This window comes from Odontesthes bonariensis, chromosome 19 (genome assembly GCF_027942865.1).
Source record: "Odontesthes bonariensis isolate fOdoBon6 chromosome 19, fOdoBon6.hap1, whole genome shotgun sequence".
Lineage (NCBI taxonomy): Eukaryota > Metazoa > Chordata > Actinopteri > Atheriniformes > Atherinopsidae > Odontesthes > Odontesthes bonariensis.
Genome location: NC_134524.1, coordinates 4,826,060 through 4,843,350, shown reverse-complemented (window position 1 = coordinate 4,843,350; position 17,291 = coordinate 4,826,060). Strand labels below are relative to the sequence as shown.

The window sequence follows — 17,291 nt, the reverse complement described above, 5'->3', positions numbered from 1 at the left end:
CTTTTATTGCTGTCAAATGACTCTTTTGTTACATATAACATCTATATTTTCTAGGGCTGGGCAACGAATAAAATGTTTTATCCAATTAATCGCATGATTTCCCTGATTAATCACGATTAATCACATTTGTACGCAAAATCCAAAAATGAATCCACTGCTGCTACCAGCTGCTGGATCAGGCGTTCACTTAGTTTCTCACTGCTGCTACCAGCTGCTGGATCAGGGGTTCACTTAGTTTCTAAGTTGCTAATTTATAGCGGAGCCATTGTCTCATATTTATAATTTAAGTCTAAACTCAAATAAAATCCCTAATGTCTGGAAATCAGCATTTGTTGTGCCTCTATTTAAAGGTGGAGAATCATCACAGGCAAACAATTACAGACCAATTTCTAAACTGTGTATCCTTGCTAAAATTCTTGAGAAATTAGTTGCAGATCAATTAAAGACTTTTTTAGATTGCAATTGTGTTTTACAAACTGCACAATCTGGATTTCGGAAAAAACATAGTACTGTTACTGCCACTTTAAAGGTTATAAATGACTTAATTCAGGCTCTTGATAACAAAAAGCATTGCGTCGCTCTATTTATTGATTTATCAAAGGCATTTGACACAGTAAATCACACGCTTTTAATTGATATTTTATACAAAATCGGGCTCTCACATCAAGCTATCATGTGGGTTGCTGATTACCTGTCAAATAGAACCCAGAAAGTTCAACTGGGCGGCTTCAATTCTTCTATTTGTACGATTTTAAATGGTGTCCCACAGGGCTCAGTTCTTGGGCCACTTTTATTCTCTATTTATATAAATAACTTGTGTGAAAATCTGTCAAATGCTTTTTATCATTTTTATGCCGACGACTTGGTAATTTACTGCTATGCTACATCACTGGCACAGGCAATTCAGTATTTGCAGTCTGCATTTAATGTAGTTCAAACCCGCTTACAAACGTTGAAGTTGGTCCTGAATGTGGAAAAAACAAAAGCAATGTTTTTTTCACATTCTAAAAAAATAACAGATGTTCCCCCATTGCTCACCACTACAGCAGGAACACAAATTGAGTTTGTCAGTACTTATAAATATCTTGGCTTTATTTTAGATAAAGAGCTTTCTTTTAAAAGTCATATAGCAAATTTGTGTCGTACACTGAAGATGAAGATTGTGTTTTATTACCGAAATGGGTCCTGTTTTTCTCTTAAAGCTAGAAGTAAATTGGTAGCTGCAACATTTCTGCCGCTCCTGGACTACGGCGATGTTTTATATATGAATGCTTCGACCAAATGTCTTCAATCATTAAATACTGTTTATCATTGTGCTTTAAGATTTGTAACCGGTTGTAGACGTCTCACACATCATTGCGATTTGTATGCTAAAGCTGAATGGCCTCCTCTAAGTGTACGGAGAAACAATCATTTGTTGATCCTGATTTATAAATCTCTGCTTGGCTTGGCACCAGCATACTTACACTCTCTTTTAACTAGATCTGTTAATTCCCATTCTTTACGTTCCAATAACATCTTTCGTTTGCATGTTCCACGCTTCCGAACTGAGAAAGGGAAGCAAGCTTTCAGTGTGATGGCTCCCACTGTCTGGAATCAGCTACAGTCTGAAATCAAGATGACTGAATGGATTTCACTCGATTTATTTCGAGCGATTCTAAAAAACAGGCAACGAGATTCTTTTAAACAGTGTCATTGTTTTTAAATTGTTTTATACTGTTTTATCTCTGTGTATATGTATGTATTAATTTTAATTTTTGTAACCAGGTTGATATGTCCTGCAGATTACTGCCCAGGTCCCCCTTGAAAATGAGATTTCGATCTCAATGGGGTTCACCTGGTTAAATAAAAATAATAAAAAATAAATAAATAAAGTTTCTCACTCACTGCTGCTACCAGCTGCTGGATCAGGGGTTCACTTAGTTTCTCACTCACTTCTGCTCCCAGCTGCTGGATCAGGGGTTCACTTAGTTTCTCACTGCTGCTACCAGCTGCTGGATCAGGGGTTCACTTAGTTTCTCACTCACTGCTGCTACCAGCTGCTGGATCAGGGGTTCACTTAGTTTCTCACTCACTGCTGCTACCAGCTGCTGGATCAGGGGTTCACTTAGTTTCTCACTCACTACTGCTACCAGATGCTGGATCAGGGGTTCACTTAGTTTCTCACTCACTGCTGCTACCAGCTGCTGGATCAGGGGTTCACTTAGTTTCTCACACACTGCTGCTACCAGCTGCTGGATCAGGGGTTCACTTAGTTTCTCACTCACTGCTGCTACCAGCTGCTGGATCAGGGGTTCACTTAGTTTCTCATTCACTTCTGCTACAAGCTGCTGGATCAGGGGTTCACTTAGTTTCTCACTGCTGCTACCAGCTGCTGGATCAGGGGTTCACTTAGTTTCTTACTGACTTCTGCTACCAGCTGCTGGATCAGGGGTTCACTTAGTTTCTCACTGCTGCTACCAGCTGCTGGATCAGGGGTTCACTTAGTTTCTCACTGACTTCTGCTACCAGTTGCTGGATCAGGGGTTCACTTAGTTTCTCACTGCTGCTACCAGCTACTGGATCAGGGGGTTCACTTAGTTTCTCACTGCTGCTACCAGCTACTGGATCAGGGGTTCACTTAGTTTCTCACTGCTGCTACCAGCTGCTGGATCAGGGGTTCACTTAGTTTCTCACTGCTGCTACCAGCTGCTGGATCAGGGGGTTCACTTAGTTTCTCACTGCTGCTACCAGCTGCTGGATCAGGGGTTCACTTAGTTTCTTACTAATGCTACCAGCTGCTGGATCAGGGGTTCACTTAGTTTCTCACTGCTGCTACCAGCTGCTGGATCAGGGGTTCACTTAGTTTCTCACTGCTGCTAATAGCTGCTTGATCAGGGGTTCACTTAGTTTCTCACACACTGCTGCTACCAGCTGCTGGATCAGGGGTTCACTTAGTTTCTCACTCACTTCTGCTACCAGCTGCTGGGTCAGGGGTTCACTTAGTTTCTTACTGATGCTACCAGCTGCTGGATCAGGGGTTCACTTAGTTTCTCACTGCTGCTACCAGCTGCTGCATCAGGGGTTCACTTAGTTTCTCACTCACTTCTGCCACCAGCTGCTGGATCAGGGGTTCACTTAGTTTCTTACTGATGCTACCAGCTGCTGGATCAGGGGTTCACTTAGTTTCTCACTGCTGCTACCAGCTGCTGCATCAGGGGTTCACTTAGTTTCTCACTCACTTCTGCTACCAGCTGCTGGGTCAGGGGTTCACTTAGTTTCTTACTGATGCTACCAGCTGCTGGATCAGGGGTTCACTTAGTTTCTCACTTCTGCTACCAGCTGCTGGGTCAGGGGTTCACTTAGTTTCTCACTCACTTCTGCTACCAGCTGCTGGGTCAGGGGTTCACTTAGTTTCTTACTGATGCTACCAGCTGCTGGATCAGGGGTTCACTTAGTTTCTCACTGCTGCTACCAGCTGCTGCATCAGGGGTTCACTTAGTTTCTCACTCACTTCTGCTACCAGCTGCTGGATCAGGGGTTCACTTAGTTTCTCACTGCTGCTACCAGCTACTGGATCAATAAACGGCTCGAGGCATTCGTAAACCACGCCTCAAATACGAGAAAATGCACACCTAGTTCCCCGACCACCATCCCATTGAGATGTGGACGCGTCAGCCAATGCTACCAAAGATTTCCATTCTCAAGAAAAGAGCCGGTTAAATCCAAAACTTCTTTTCTCATGTGTCTATGCATGAAATCTGCATGCTATCTTTGAACTTATCTGGACTGTTGCTTGTTTTTAAATTCATTTAAATGATTTTATTTGTTTCTCTTTATATTCTTTTATGTATTTTTAATGCTTCTTCCACTCCCTGCTGCAATGCTTTTATTTTATGTAAAGCACTTTGAATTGTTTGTACATGAAATGTGCTATACAAATAAATTTGATTTGATTTTATATAAAAAGAAAACTTGTAATTTTCACTAAAATTCCTCCTTCGTGACACTGTGACTCAAGTTAACACAAAATAATTTGTCATGGAGGCAAGGCAAGGTCAGCATCTTGTGACTGGTGAGGAAATGATGAGTATATAAACGGATGGTGAATGACATCAGGCTTCATAAGAAATGACACAGTTCAACCCTTTTAATACCATTCAGCCTGAAACTGTCCTAAAAGAAAGACTTTTGCTGAGACGGCTATTATATCTCTATTTTGGAAATCTGAGACACCTAGTGGTAGGACGAAGAAGTGCGTGGGAACTCTTGTGCAGACAGAATGAATTTGAGCTCAAACGACCTTTGCTCTGACCTAACACAGTAGCTGCAATGAGACAACAGTGAAAGAGTGGAAACACAGAAGTGAAAAGCTGTTGTGTTGTGTCTCAGTCACTGGCACCATCCGCTCCTCATCAGCTCCGGCAAAAACTTCACAGCGACATTTCATTTGACTTGTAAACTCTCACTTGAAGCATATTACAGGATGAGAGTGCGACTTTAGAGGACACTTCTGTCGCTTACTATTAAATGTAAATGTATTTTTATTTATACAGCCCTTTACAGACGATCCTTACGTTGTACCAAAGTGCTTTACAGCAGATAATAAATAAAGAGAAGAAGAAGTAAAAACAAATAAAAACAATAAAAAAGAACATTGAAAGCAATAAAATACAACAAAATCGAATAAAAGATCAAATATGATAAAAGTGTCATCATACTACTGGGTACAAGATTGGTCTCTGTAAGGTACAAAACTATACCTTCTGAGGGTACTGCCCCAGTGACAAGCCATCGTACCCCTAAAGGTACAATTCTGTACTTTATTTTCTGAGTGTGTAGACCTGAAGAGGCCCAGGTCAGAAATAAGACGCAGCTGGACGGGGGGCTTATTCCAGAGCCTGGGGGCAGCTTTGGGAAAAGGCTCGCTCACCCCAGTGTTTCTATTCTGACCTGGGCACTTCCAGCAGAAACTGATCTGCTGACCTCAGAGCTCTACCAGGACTGTTAAAAGCTCAGATAAATAAATGGGGCGAGGCCGCTAAAAGCTTTAAAAACACACATTAAAAGTTTAAAATCAGTTCTCTAAAGGACAGCAAGCCAATGGAGGGAGGTAAGAACAGGAGTGATGTGCACACGTCTGTTGGTGTTGGTTAAAAGACGGGCAGCAGCGTTCTGCACCAGCTGAAGGCGGCTGAGAGAAGACTGGGAGACGCCCACATAAAGAGCATTGCAATAGTCTGACCTTGAACTTATCAGGGCACGAATGGCTTTCTCAAGGTCATGACGACTTAAAAACATTTTAACTTTGGCCAGGAGACGCAACTGGAAAAAACTAGTCCTGACGACATTGTTAATTTGTTTGCTATGAGGAGACGTAACTGGAAAAAAATGAAAGAAGACTTGTTCCATCTCGTACGCTCTCATCGTCTGGTGTTTGACCTTTTGACCTTTGCCTCTTCCATTTTTCCAATGCTGTTAAACTCCTCTTTCTCTTCTCAAAGCTTCAATAAAGGCTCATTTTCCTCTCCTCATCATATATATCACCCATGTAAATATCGCGTCCGTGTTCATGTTTGCTTGGATCAAGCTGATTGGCTGATTGGAAATGTAACGGGCAAAAAGTCTACTGGGCCTGAGGAGAGATAAGAAGTGAACATACACATCTATGAATAAACAGCTGTCATCTGCATCATCCACTGACATCATGTGTGTTTGAATGAAAATACCTTCTTATCTAGCTTCTATTGTGGGAGAAGGATGTCATGACATTCTCATGACTTCTGGCCTAGTTACATCGTGTGCCTTGCTGACTGGTTCAGATGAATATTGTTGATAGTTAGAATGAGTTGTTTAACATTAGGCACCTCCAGAGAGGGCCACGTACGCTTGTTTTGATAAGGACCAGCATAAAGAGAGATCACAGAAGGAAGACGGCGGACATTTTGTACATTCTGTATGCACATTTGCTGTGACAGTTTGTTCAATAAACTCCCCAATGGACGGCTGACCAACGCGTGATTCGACTCTAATTTCTCCATAACACTATCTGATAGGCAAAAATAATTTCAGCGTAACATTTGAAGTCAGCAAAAGAACCAAAGGCTATGACCTTTGACCTTTGCAGATAAAGAGCAGTGTGAATCTGTGTTTCTGTACGTACATTTGCTGCCCGACAGTTTCTTTCACTTTTTTATTGCTGAACTAGAATTCAAATGAATGGAAACAGTTTTTTTTGTAATAACTTTCAATGGTAAAGTGGAAACATGAAAAAGGAAAAGAACATGCGTCTGCAGTGAAATTCAGAAAAGGTGGAGATGGTGCAGTAAATGCATAAAAGCGATACATTAAGGGTAATTATTAACTTTACTGAATTTTAGGTGGCATAAAGTCCCGAAGATTCAGTTGAATTCAATTAAATTGAATTCATAAAAGGGTTAAATTTCAACAAATTTCATCTCAAGGCACTTCAAAGATACAATCCAGTTCATTGTGATACAGTCACAGTCCAATCAAATCCGATTGGTTAAATTCCAAATGAGCCTTCCACAAAATGTGGGAAACTCAGGATGCAAACACAAAATGGCTGGTAGTGCTGAAGCTGTGCGGTTGATTTACAGGGAGAAAACAAAAAAAGAAGCCAGTTATGTGGACACAAAGCAAGCCCTTATTTCACAGAGTGGCAGTCCTCACACTCTCAACCTCCAGTGTCTGGTCGGCCTGAGCCTTATATACCCCCAAGCCCCGCCCCCAAGACCAATCAACCCCAATTAACAGAGAAAACAAGACTTCTGGCCACATTTCACACACAGGTTCTGCAATAACACATAATAACCCCAATGCGGAGGGGTTTTTGAAAAATTCTAGGGGGCGCCACGGAGCCATTTTGCTCCGCCCACACACGATACCCTTTACATATGTACGAGGTCGACAGGGTGGACGTGTGTGCCAAGTTTCATGACCTTACGCTGATGATAAGGCTTTCAAATCACAAACGCCTTCACATGATTTTCACCGTCTGGCCACGCCCACACCATTCAGAGTTTGGAAAAGTTCCCCCATGATTTTTTCCCCCCATGTCTGAAGAGTAACCTGGCCAAGTTTGAAGCTTGTAGCATTAAATCTGTAGGAGTTCGATCTTATGGAAGGTGTGGAATCGGTCAAAAATGGCACCAAAACTCACTTTCCATCCAAAATGGCCGCCTTCCTGTGGACGTGGGACCATGGCGGCAACAGACTTTTTTGTGCGTCTGGGCACGATGAATGAGTGTACCGAATTTTGTCGTCCCACGCGAAACTAAGCCCAATGCGGGGACCATTTTTAAGCATCGTGGGGGGCGCTACAGAGTCAATGAGCGACTCCCAAAAATATAAAGTTTAGATTCTTTCATGTCGTCGACTGGCAGGTGGTGCTCGCAAAATTTCATGAGTTTTCGAGCACCTTTTTCAAAGAATAAGAATAATAGAGAAGAACTCCTACAGATACCATAGACTGCTCGGTCCCTAATAAAGAAAACTGGAGACAACAAATATGATGAGTCGTGTCGGTTTTTTTTGTGCTTCTGTTGGAGATATGATGTTTGAGCATTAGTCCAATGTGGTGTGTGCACTCACCACAGAACCAGTGGGGAACAATGTAAATATGAACCAACCATGGCTGAAAGGCTGAAGGTGCTTTACCATGTGTCACCTGTGTGTGGTCACAGAGCCCAATTCATACCTACAGAGCCAAGTAGCCTGGCTCAGGAAACCAACTGCTTGCAACAAGACTTTCTTTTGATCCAATCTCCCGTCCTGAGCGTGCACGAGGCGACTGTGGGGAGAAAAAACTGCCTTTTAACAGGAAGAAACCTCCATCAGAACCAGCCTCATCGGCCTCGACCAGCTGGGGGCTGAGAGGACAGGAAAGAGGGGACAACAAGCACCGTAACACCAGGCCAGAGATACCTGCTGAGAGAGTAAAACAAAAGTTAATGACAGCAATGATGTCACATGTACATGGAGAGGAAAGAGAGCAGAGTGGGATCACACAGGACAAAGGCCCTAACATGGAAAAGGTCTGGAACCAGTGGAGTCTCCATAAAGATGGCCGTCCAGTCGAGAAAGTGATCCCTTCTATCTGACAGGAAGATTCAGGAGTTCTGTTAGAAACGTGAGAACCTGCAGGAAGGTCAGCCATCTCAGCAGCATTACTCCGGCCTTCACAGCAGACCAGTTAAATGGAAACGACTACTTAAAGACAGCAGCTCATGGAGTCTGTCTGACCCGTTTTAAAGGATCCAAAAGTACCAAGGAAAACACGGGACGCCAATGCACTGGAAAAAATGCCTCTCCAAAAATAAGTAAGAAAAACAACAAATACAAGATGTTTTTGCTTGAAATAAGCAAAAAAATCTGCCAATGGAACGTGTAAAAATTGGCTTGTCCAGATTTCTTGAAATAAAATGTGATATTTGGGACTTTTGAGATAAAAGTGATCTTGAAATTAGCTTAAAAACCTCTTCAAATGTAAAAAAAAAAAAACCTTGTTTCATATATTTATGTGACTCAAAACAATTTGTTTTCAAGACTTTTTCATTTAACAAGATATTCCAGATGTATTGTCTTTAAACAAGTCCCTATATCTGGCTGAAATAGTACTTGTTAGGCAGTTGTGTCTTATATTAAGTGTAATGAGATATTTTGACTAGAAATGAGACAAATATACTTGGTAAGACTGATTTTTTTCCAGTGTGTAAAGCATGGCGGTGGCACATTCATGCTTTTAGGGGGGTGCTTCGTACCCAGAGGGACAGTGAAACTGGTCCGGACTGAGCCAAAGATAAACAGCTCATCCTCTACAGGACAGCAGGTAGCTAAAAACACGACTTTTTGAAGTCATTATAGCTTGTTGCATCATGTTGGCTATCGTTGAATGACTCAAAATACACCCTTTTAGAAAGTACCGCTCTGCGGTGCAGCAGATGACATAAATTCCAATTGAACCTTCCCGACTCATACTTTGCAACACGATGCATCACCTCCCCCTCCCCTGCGCACATATAAAGGCTTCTATGGTTCAACATCCCGGCAGACTCTGAGCTCTGGCCTTCACACATCCTCCTCAGGTAAGCACTATGGCTTTAATCAGCCTTTAACTCCAGTGTCTCATAACTTACATGATGTAGTTTTATTTCAGCATTAAACTTAACGGTGACAAGAAAAGGAATAGATTTATATTCCAGTTATTTTCATTTTGATGAAAGAAACAGAAGGACTTTGTTCTGGGCCTCAGTGAAAATCATTACTCTTTCTCTAATGTGTCAGTGGGGTTATATCCTTTATCTTTAATCAAATATTGTTCTGCTGGCGCTCAAAAAGTCCTTGTTTGCAGGCAAATATGATCTATCTGCTCACATTTGAACAGACGACAACACTTAGAAATACTAAAAGAAAAGGTGACGAGCTAAAGGATCAGTGGCAAAGTGGCACACAGGTAACAAGGGGATCATCGTCAAATCTGATACTCACTTCAGATTTCCACATCTTGAGAGTTCCGCACTCTTAAGGAGAGAGAAACCGCAAGTGCACCGACGCAATATTCTGAGAAGAAGGGCTCAAATGTGAGTAAATAGATCATATATCTGCACGCAAGCAGGGACATTTTGAGTGTGAACGATATCTGAGCATGAAAACAAGGAATCTCGCCCTTGGATCTAAAAGGTATGCTCCTAATTCTAGACGGGGATAAGCCTTCATAAAGGTGCTGCAAACCACCTGGTAGCAGCGCCACTTCACAAAGAGTGCGATGACAGAGAAATGAGTTGTTATTTATAGGGCTGGGCGCGTTAACTCGTTATTATCGCGTTATTATTATAAAACTGTTGCTCACAGGCTTTTATTTTGTAAAAGTCTGTTGCTGTCTGTCTGCTGAACAGGAAAAGAAAGTAATCGGCGGATCCACCAAACATGGAGAAGGGTACGGAACTTTTACTCGGCCATTTTCATTTTAAAGTTCTTCCAGACGGCGGAGTCGACAGAACCAAAGTCATCTGTAAACGCTGCCAAGTTGAATTGTCTTCTCAGCGTAGTAGTTCCAGTCTAAAATATCACTTAAAGGCAAAACACACAACTGATAGCAGCAAGTCATTCAAGGAAACAGACAGTGGAGCGAGGCTTCTACATAAAACTACAGAAAGATGCTGATGTTAAAAGTGTGTTTGCACAACAAATGTTATGGCACTTTCATTCATATGGCAGCACATTTAAAATAAAACTAAATGCTAAAAGCTACACACTACCAGTGTTGTTTTTGACAACCATCTTAGATTTAGTCTTAGTCTTAGTCTTTTGGACTAAAATGCTTATTAGTTTTAGTCACATTTTAGTCACTTCTATATGTGATAGTTTTAGTCGACGAAAAGTCAAAAAGGTTTTAGTCTAGTTTTAGTAAAAAGAAAAAATAAGTATAGTCTACCGTGTTAAGAAAATAGTATGGTCTTAACTATCAAACAAGCAGAACAAAAATACATAGGTTATTAACTGACCCTGTACTAAAGCTTTCTCATTTTTCATTCTGTACTGTGTGTGTGTCCCAACTTTACTGTAAGCGCACTAAACGCACAGGTCCTGGTTAGGGCTGCACAACGTCACTTGTGGCTTTTAGAATAAAGCTAGCAGACTCTACGTATAACAGTAACTCGACCTGTTTAACATATCAAGTTACGTGCTGACAGAACGTACACACAAAGAGATAACCACACCGTCACTGAATGTAAACATGGCTAAACATGCTGCTAAAGTAACACACACATAATGAATTGACGTTAGCATAACAAAAGCTAACTTTAGCCTGAAGTTAGCAGCCCATTTGCGCCAGGAGTATGTGGAAAACGTACTAATGTATTAGCTTACTATGAAATTTATCGATTATGTTAACAGCATTTGTAACTTACCCTCGAAAAAATATCCCTGTGGCGAGCCTTAAGGTGCCGCAGCAGATACTTTTTAGGTTTTAATTGACACAAACAATAAGCAGAAATGTCATGCATTTTAAACGTCTGACAGATCACCCACTAACATTTTCGTCCATTCTCGTCTCGTCAACGAAAACTCACACACGTCTTGTCATGTTTTCGTTATCAGAGAGCTATGTTTATCTCGTCACCGTCTCGTTATCGTCATGAAAAAAAGTGGCGTCAACGAAATGATTTCGTCATCGTCATCGTTGACGAAAACAACACTATACACTACTTTTGGATTCATTTTTTGATTTTGCGTACAAATGCGATTAATTGTGATTAATCAGTGAAATCATGTGATTAATTAGATTAATAAGATTTTAAACATTGCCCAGCCCTAGTTATTTATCCCTTCTTAACTTTTCTTCCTCTTCATAACATCGCAGAAGAAAAGACCAGAACTTGACTGAATGGATCAACACGCAGTTAAATGGAAATTTCGTGAGTTTTTCCTGCTTTATTTTTCTTTGAACTGAGGAGTGAAGAGATGAGGATGTTTGATGTGTTTGACTGTAAACCCACAATTTTTACAGAATTTTATCTCCATTTCTTTCTTGTTTGACTGCTGTTGACCTTTTTAGTTTTAATTGGACAGAAACACTTTTTAGTTTTGCACATGTGATGTTAAACAATGTCTCCCTGCGGTGGCCATGCTTTCCAACAATGTAATAGTACCACATGCTTATAGCTCCTGTGTTTGCAGTCTGATTGGACCCAAATCTTTCGTGTTCTGGCTTTGTTGTTTTTGTGAGTCATCTGAGAGGAAAACCTTTAAAAGGTCCATTATGTGCCTCCAGGTGGCGTCGGCACGCTGCTGCTGCTGCTCATTCTGCACCACAGCCACACAGCTGTTTTCACCCTGAAGGACCAACTGGCTGATTGTTTGCAGGACAGAGACTATGACAGGCTGCTGGACACAGCGAAGACCGGCCTTCCACACATAAACATGACTCATCATGTTGCCATTGTTGGAGCTGGCATGGCAGGACTAACAGCTGCCAAGTTACTGCAAGATGCAGGACACAAGGCATTAGCAACACACTTGTGTTTATTCTCCCCATTAATGTTATTTCTGTTTGTGGTAGCAGTGTGAATGGCTTGTTCTTTGTAATATCTTAACAAGGTAACCGTATTAGAGGCTAGTGGACGAGTTGGAGGACGGGTGGAGACCTACAGGAATGTAAAAGAGGGCTGGTATGCTGAACTGGGAGCCATGAGGATCCCGAGTTTCCACAAGTAAGTCCAAACTTTTTGTAAAATAAGAAATCTCTCCTGGTGATTGCAGCCAAACAGAGCTGATATAGCCCCAGTGTTCTGAGCTTTGGGCACTTTAAATGGATAGTTCGCCTCTTTTGACATGAAGCTGTATGACATCCCATATTAGCAACATCATTTATGAACATTTTCTTACCCCCTGCTGCGTCCTGTGAGCAGAGTTCCAGCCTCGTTTTGATGTTGATGAAGGTAGTCCGGCTAGTTTGCTAGGGTTCTGAAAATAAAGCGTCTTGCTTCTCAAAACAATATGCGTTCAAAAGAGTAATACATTTGCATCACAAAATCGTCCATCCAGAAAAAGTCAGACCTCACATACTCTTGGCACTATTTTCTCTCCCTTCGTATCACTGCCTGCTGTGTAGACCGTCCAGACCGAAGTGCAGACCGCGCAGTAAACCCCGTAACAGGTGCAGCTGTCAGCAGGTGGCTGAAAGCATTGATATGAAGGGAGAGAAAATAGCGCCAAGCGATTGTGAGGTCTGACTTTTTTTTGTTGAACGATTTTGTGATGCAAATGTATTACTCTTTTGAACGCATATTGTTTTGAGAAGCAAGACGCTTTATTTTCGGGACCCTAGCAAACTAGCCGGACTACCTTCGTCAACACCAAAACGAGGCTGGAACTCTGCTCACAGGACGCAGCGGGGGGTAAGAAGATGTTCATAAATTATATTACTGATATGGGATGTCATACAGCTTCATGTCAAAAGAGGCGAACTATCCCTTTAATATCTCCTTTCAACAGAATTGCCCACTGGTTTGCGACGGAGCTTGGAGTCAAGCTGAATGCATTCATCGGTGATGACAACCAAACCTTTTACCTGGTGAATGAAAACCAAAAACACAAGACATATGAAGTAAAGGAAAACCCTGACATCCTGAGGTACAACCTGCCAGAAAACGAGAGACATAAACCAGTGGACGATCTGCTGCAGCAAGCTTTGCAGAAGGTACAGAGGACTGTGGGCAAGTTGTACTGTCGGCATACTTGTTGTGTTTTCTTAACACCAGAAAAAACGGTTTGTCTTTGCTCTTTGGCTCCTCCGACAGTTGAATGTAACACCACTTTCATATCAGCCCTGTTGTTATTTTGAAGAGCCAGAAAGACGCCATCAAAAGGCCATAAAAATGTCAAGCAAACCGGTGGAGAGCTGGGCTGGAAACCAAACTACTGTATCTCAGCTTTTGGGCGCTCTAGGGCAGTTTCAGGCCCGGTAATGTGCATAAAAACATCTGTGTGCTTCAAAACGAGTCGGAAAAACATAGTTTTAAGGTTCAGAAAGCTTCTCTGGTGTTTCTTTGAAGGTTTAGGTGTCCAGTACCAGTGCAAGAGAAGCACTTCTCAATCCAAATGGTCTTTTCTGCAGGTGAGAGATGAAGTGATCGCAAACGGGTGTAAAGCTGCACTGGAGAAATTTGACCACTATTCCGTAAAGGTGAAGTTCAATGTGATCCGTTGATATTCTGTGAAATTTAAACACATCTGCACAATCTGCAGCCCAGAAATGGTTTGTGTTCATCTAAAGTTCAGTGGCATTAACCCAGAACAGCCATTTGTGTAACATTTTACAACATATCTATTAGAAAGAGTTTTTTAGCTAGCTAAAGACCTAATGTTGACATGAAACAAATGTCTCACAATGATAGCTTATTGAAAAACATGCCATCCATCTCATCATTCTTTGAAAGTGTTTGAGCTTGTTCTTTTTCACTGAAGCAACAAACGTCTCCTGCATTAACCTCTAAAACTACTAGATTTCCTTAGAAAATACTAGACTTGTGTAACGTGGATTTGCATGAATCTTGATGTTTGAAAACCAGCTGCTTTCCAACTCATCCTGACTGCAGAACATTGAATTGTGTGTGTTTGACAGGAATATCTGAAAGAGGAAGGCGATCTGAGTCCAGAAGCGATAAGAATGATCGGAGAGCTGCTTAACGAACAGAGCCTCATGTACACCGCCCTGAGTGAGATGATCTATGATCAAACCGACATCAGCGACCAAAACACGTAAGACCTGACAGCTGTTGGAAATGGGCATGACTTTACATTTAAACAGATTTCAAATAATAAGAACCCTAACCAGAGGGCAAGAATTTGAGTCAATGGCTCATTTAATGGTGTGGAAAACTGAAATTTTTCACTTCTTTGCAGATGATTCCATTTTCTATATTTCTGTGTTCAGAGTTGTGTTTTTTCTTCTTCGTCTGCACACAATTCTTTTCATTGACTTAATCATTTGATTTAAAGTGCAATGGAGTTTTGAGGAGTGAGATGTAGCAGAAAGACATTTTTTACTTTGATGGGCTGATTATTTTCAGCAGAATTCTGCGTCTTTCAGCATGCACTTGTGGATTATCTTTCCTTTTTCTCAGCTTGTTTTTTTTTATGTAATTAATGCTACTGATTGTTACAGGCATTGGAACAGCCATACACTCAAGCAGGTTGTCAAATTACGGGACATCAGCTCAAGAGCCACCAAAAATACTGTGCTAGAGTGCATATTCCAGTTCTTAAATGAGGCTTTTTACATTATAGCAGCATAGAATTAATCACTTTGTGACGTTACCAGGGAATTATTGACTCTTCCCCCCTCCGTGTTGTAGACATTTCAACTGTCGTCAAGTGTTAGCCAATTAAAACAATTTTCTTTGGCTAAAAAGGTGCCATTGGTCTGGCTTTTCTGAAGTACAGAGCTGCTCAAACCTCTAAAGTACCCAAAGTTAGATCTTAATTCTGTTACTGGCTTCTTTTTCTTTTGCTTAAAGGGGCCATGCAGTGCCATCTATTGCACCTCTAACTAAATAAACAGTTTAAAGGAATATGTGCAATAAGAGCATCCATTTTTTTTTTTTTTTAAAGGTACAATGAAGTGACTGGCGGGATGGATTTACTCCCCAAAGCTTTTCAGCGAGTCCTCAAAGACCCAATCAAGTTTAACTCGATGGTCAAAGGCATTAGCCAGTCACATGATGGCGTCAATGTGTCGTATCAGATCGGTGAAGAGTCCCATCTTACTCACCTTCATGCTGATGTTGTCCTGGTAACAACCACCACCAAAGCAGCTCTTTTCATGGACTTTGATCCACCTCTATCCATCCAAAAGATGGAGGCCCTGAGGTCAGTTCACTATGACAGCTCCACCAAAATCATCCTCACATTCAGCGAGAAATTCTGGGAAAAAGACGGCATTCGAGGGGGAAAGAGCGTCACAGACCGCCCCTCTCGCTTCATCTACTACCCCAGCCACAGTTTCCCGAATAATGAGAGCATCGGCGTCCTCCTGGCTTCATACACCTGGTCTGATGACTCCCTCCTTTTTCTTGGAGCGAGCGATGAGAACCTGAAAGAGCTGGCTCTGAAAGATTTGGCACTGATCCACGGCGAGCATGTTAAATCTCTTTGCACCGGCGTGCTGGTAAAAAAGTGGAGCCTGGATCCGTACAGCTTGGGTGCCTTCGCTCTGTTCACACCTTATCAGCACTTAGAGCATGCAGAGGAGCTCTTCAGAAGCGAAGGCCGAGTGCACTTTGCTGGAGAACACACAGCCTTCCCTCACGCTTGGATCGAGACGGCTATGATATCTGCAATCAGGGCGGCGACAAATATTAATGAAGCAGCGCTACCGAATTCAGATAAATATTACGAGCCAGACGAGACGAAAACTTCCGATACAATATAATCCAGATTCAAGACGATCAATATTGTCATCCAGCTATCGTCTTTCAAGTTAATTTTCAATTACTTACTTATTTATTGGTCCCACAAACTACTGGATGTGTGAAATAATGTAACAGTGAAATAATGAAAGTTATTATTTCTCAAATTTTACCTTCACTACTTGTTTTTATTGTATTTGTGAATGTTTGATAAGGAATACCTGTTTTTTCTGGTTTGACTAAAACTATTGTCTTGAGTTAATTTATTTATATTGTACTTCTAATGAATCAGATGTTTTATGTGTTATTGCATATTATACTTCACTTTTATGAAAAAGAAAATAAACTGATGTATCATCTCGGATTGCTCTGACGTCGTTTTAATGTATTTCTTTGTCCAATTTGGGTAAAAAGGCTAAAAATGTGCGTATAGTGTGTAAAATTTCAAGTTTTAAAGTAATTCCACATTTGGAAAAGCACAATTAAAGTCCATTCAAATTTCAGCAGACATTTTGGAACTTTTTTTTTTTTTTTTACTAAACATGGCTTTTCAGTGTGGTCACAGCTAAAGATTAAAAACAATATTATTATATTTTAAATAGAAACATATCTCAAAGCATACACGGAAAACAAAATAAAGCGTTAGCATGGCTGCATCAAGCTAGCCGAGCCTTTCTGGTGTAGCAGGAGAGAAGCCTCTCACGTACCGCTTTCCCTTCTCGCTTGCCGGCTGTTTGATAGCGAGGTTGATCCGGGACCAACTCTTTTTTTTTAAGCTTCTCCATCAAAGTTCTGCTCTCAAATGGGTCTTGAAGTAGAGATCTTACGGAGTTGGGAGTCGGTCTAATCGGGGTTGTCATTTTGCTTGATGTCATGTAGAAAAATGGCGCCTGTTGAGAGTCTAACTGCCTTAGTTTAGGCTTTGGGCGATAAAATGTTGCCCTTTGTGGAATTAGTTTGAAATCGCTGATTGGATGAATTCGTATCATATGTTTGACAATATGGTTATACTATTGGCTAATCTGCTACAAAACCCCGCCTCCTCTGGGCGATTTCTTCAGAGTTGAATTTGAGACAGTGGACGTGCAGGAAAAACAGATTTTACACAGTCATTTTATATATTTTACACATGCTTCTGGGTAAATCAATATTTTAAAGACAAAAATTTTGACATTTGAATAATGCTTTCTGTGGGGAGGGCGGCGATCTAGCGCCCTCTGTTGGCCAGCCGCTGCTGCTGAATCCACAGGCTGTTACCTGCTTTTTTTCTCATGATTTTGAGTTTGGATAGTTTATGAGTCAAAGAAGCCACTCCTAAAGAAGAGAACTCTAGATGCCTCTATGATGAACAACTACAGACCTGTCTCTAACCTCTCT

General features: G+C 41.3%; 1 protein-coding gene across 1 annotated transcript; it reads left to right on the top strand.

Moving 5' to 3' along the window:
* Positions 1-11,466: 11,466 nt before the first annotated feature.
* On the top strand, positions 11,467-15,937 carry LOC142369499 (L-amino-acid oxidase-like). Its single transcript, XM_075451845.1, has 7 exons — positions 11,467-11,491; positions 11,777-12,006; positions 12,103-12,215; positions 13,000-13,204; positions 13,622-13,690; positions 14,129-14,265; positions 15,118-15,937. The coding sequence occupies exons 1-7, from the start codon at positions 11,467-11,469 to the stop codon at positions 15,935-15,937; spliced, it is 1,599 nt and encodes a 532-aa protein (XP_075307960.1).
* The last annotated feature ends 1,354 nt before the right edge of the window (positions 15,938-17,291 follow it).

Bases quoted from the DNA above. Each gene is read 5' to 3' on its own strand.
- LOC142369499 (XM_075451845.1), top strand. From the start codon at position 11,467: ATGAGGATGTTTGATGTGTTTGACT. The intron at 12,007-12,102 runs GCATTAGCAACA...TATCTTAACAAG, and splicing joins TGCAAGATGCAGGACACAAG to GTAACCGTATTAGAGGCTAG. The intron at 14,266-15,117 runs GTAAGACCTGAC...TTTTTTTTAAAG, and splicing joins GACATCAGCGACCAAAACAC to GTACAATGAAGTGACTGGCG.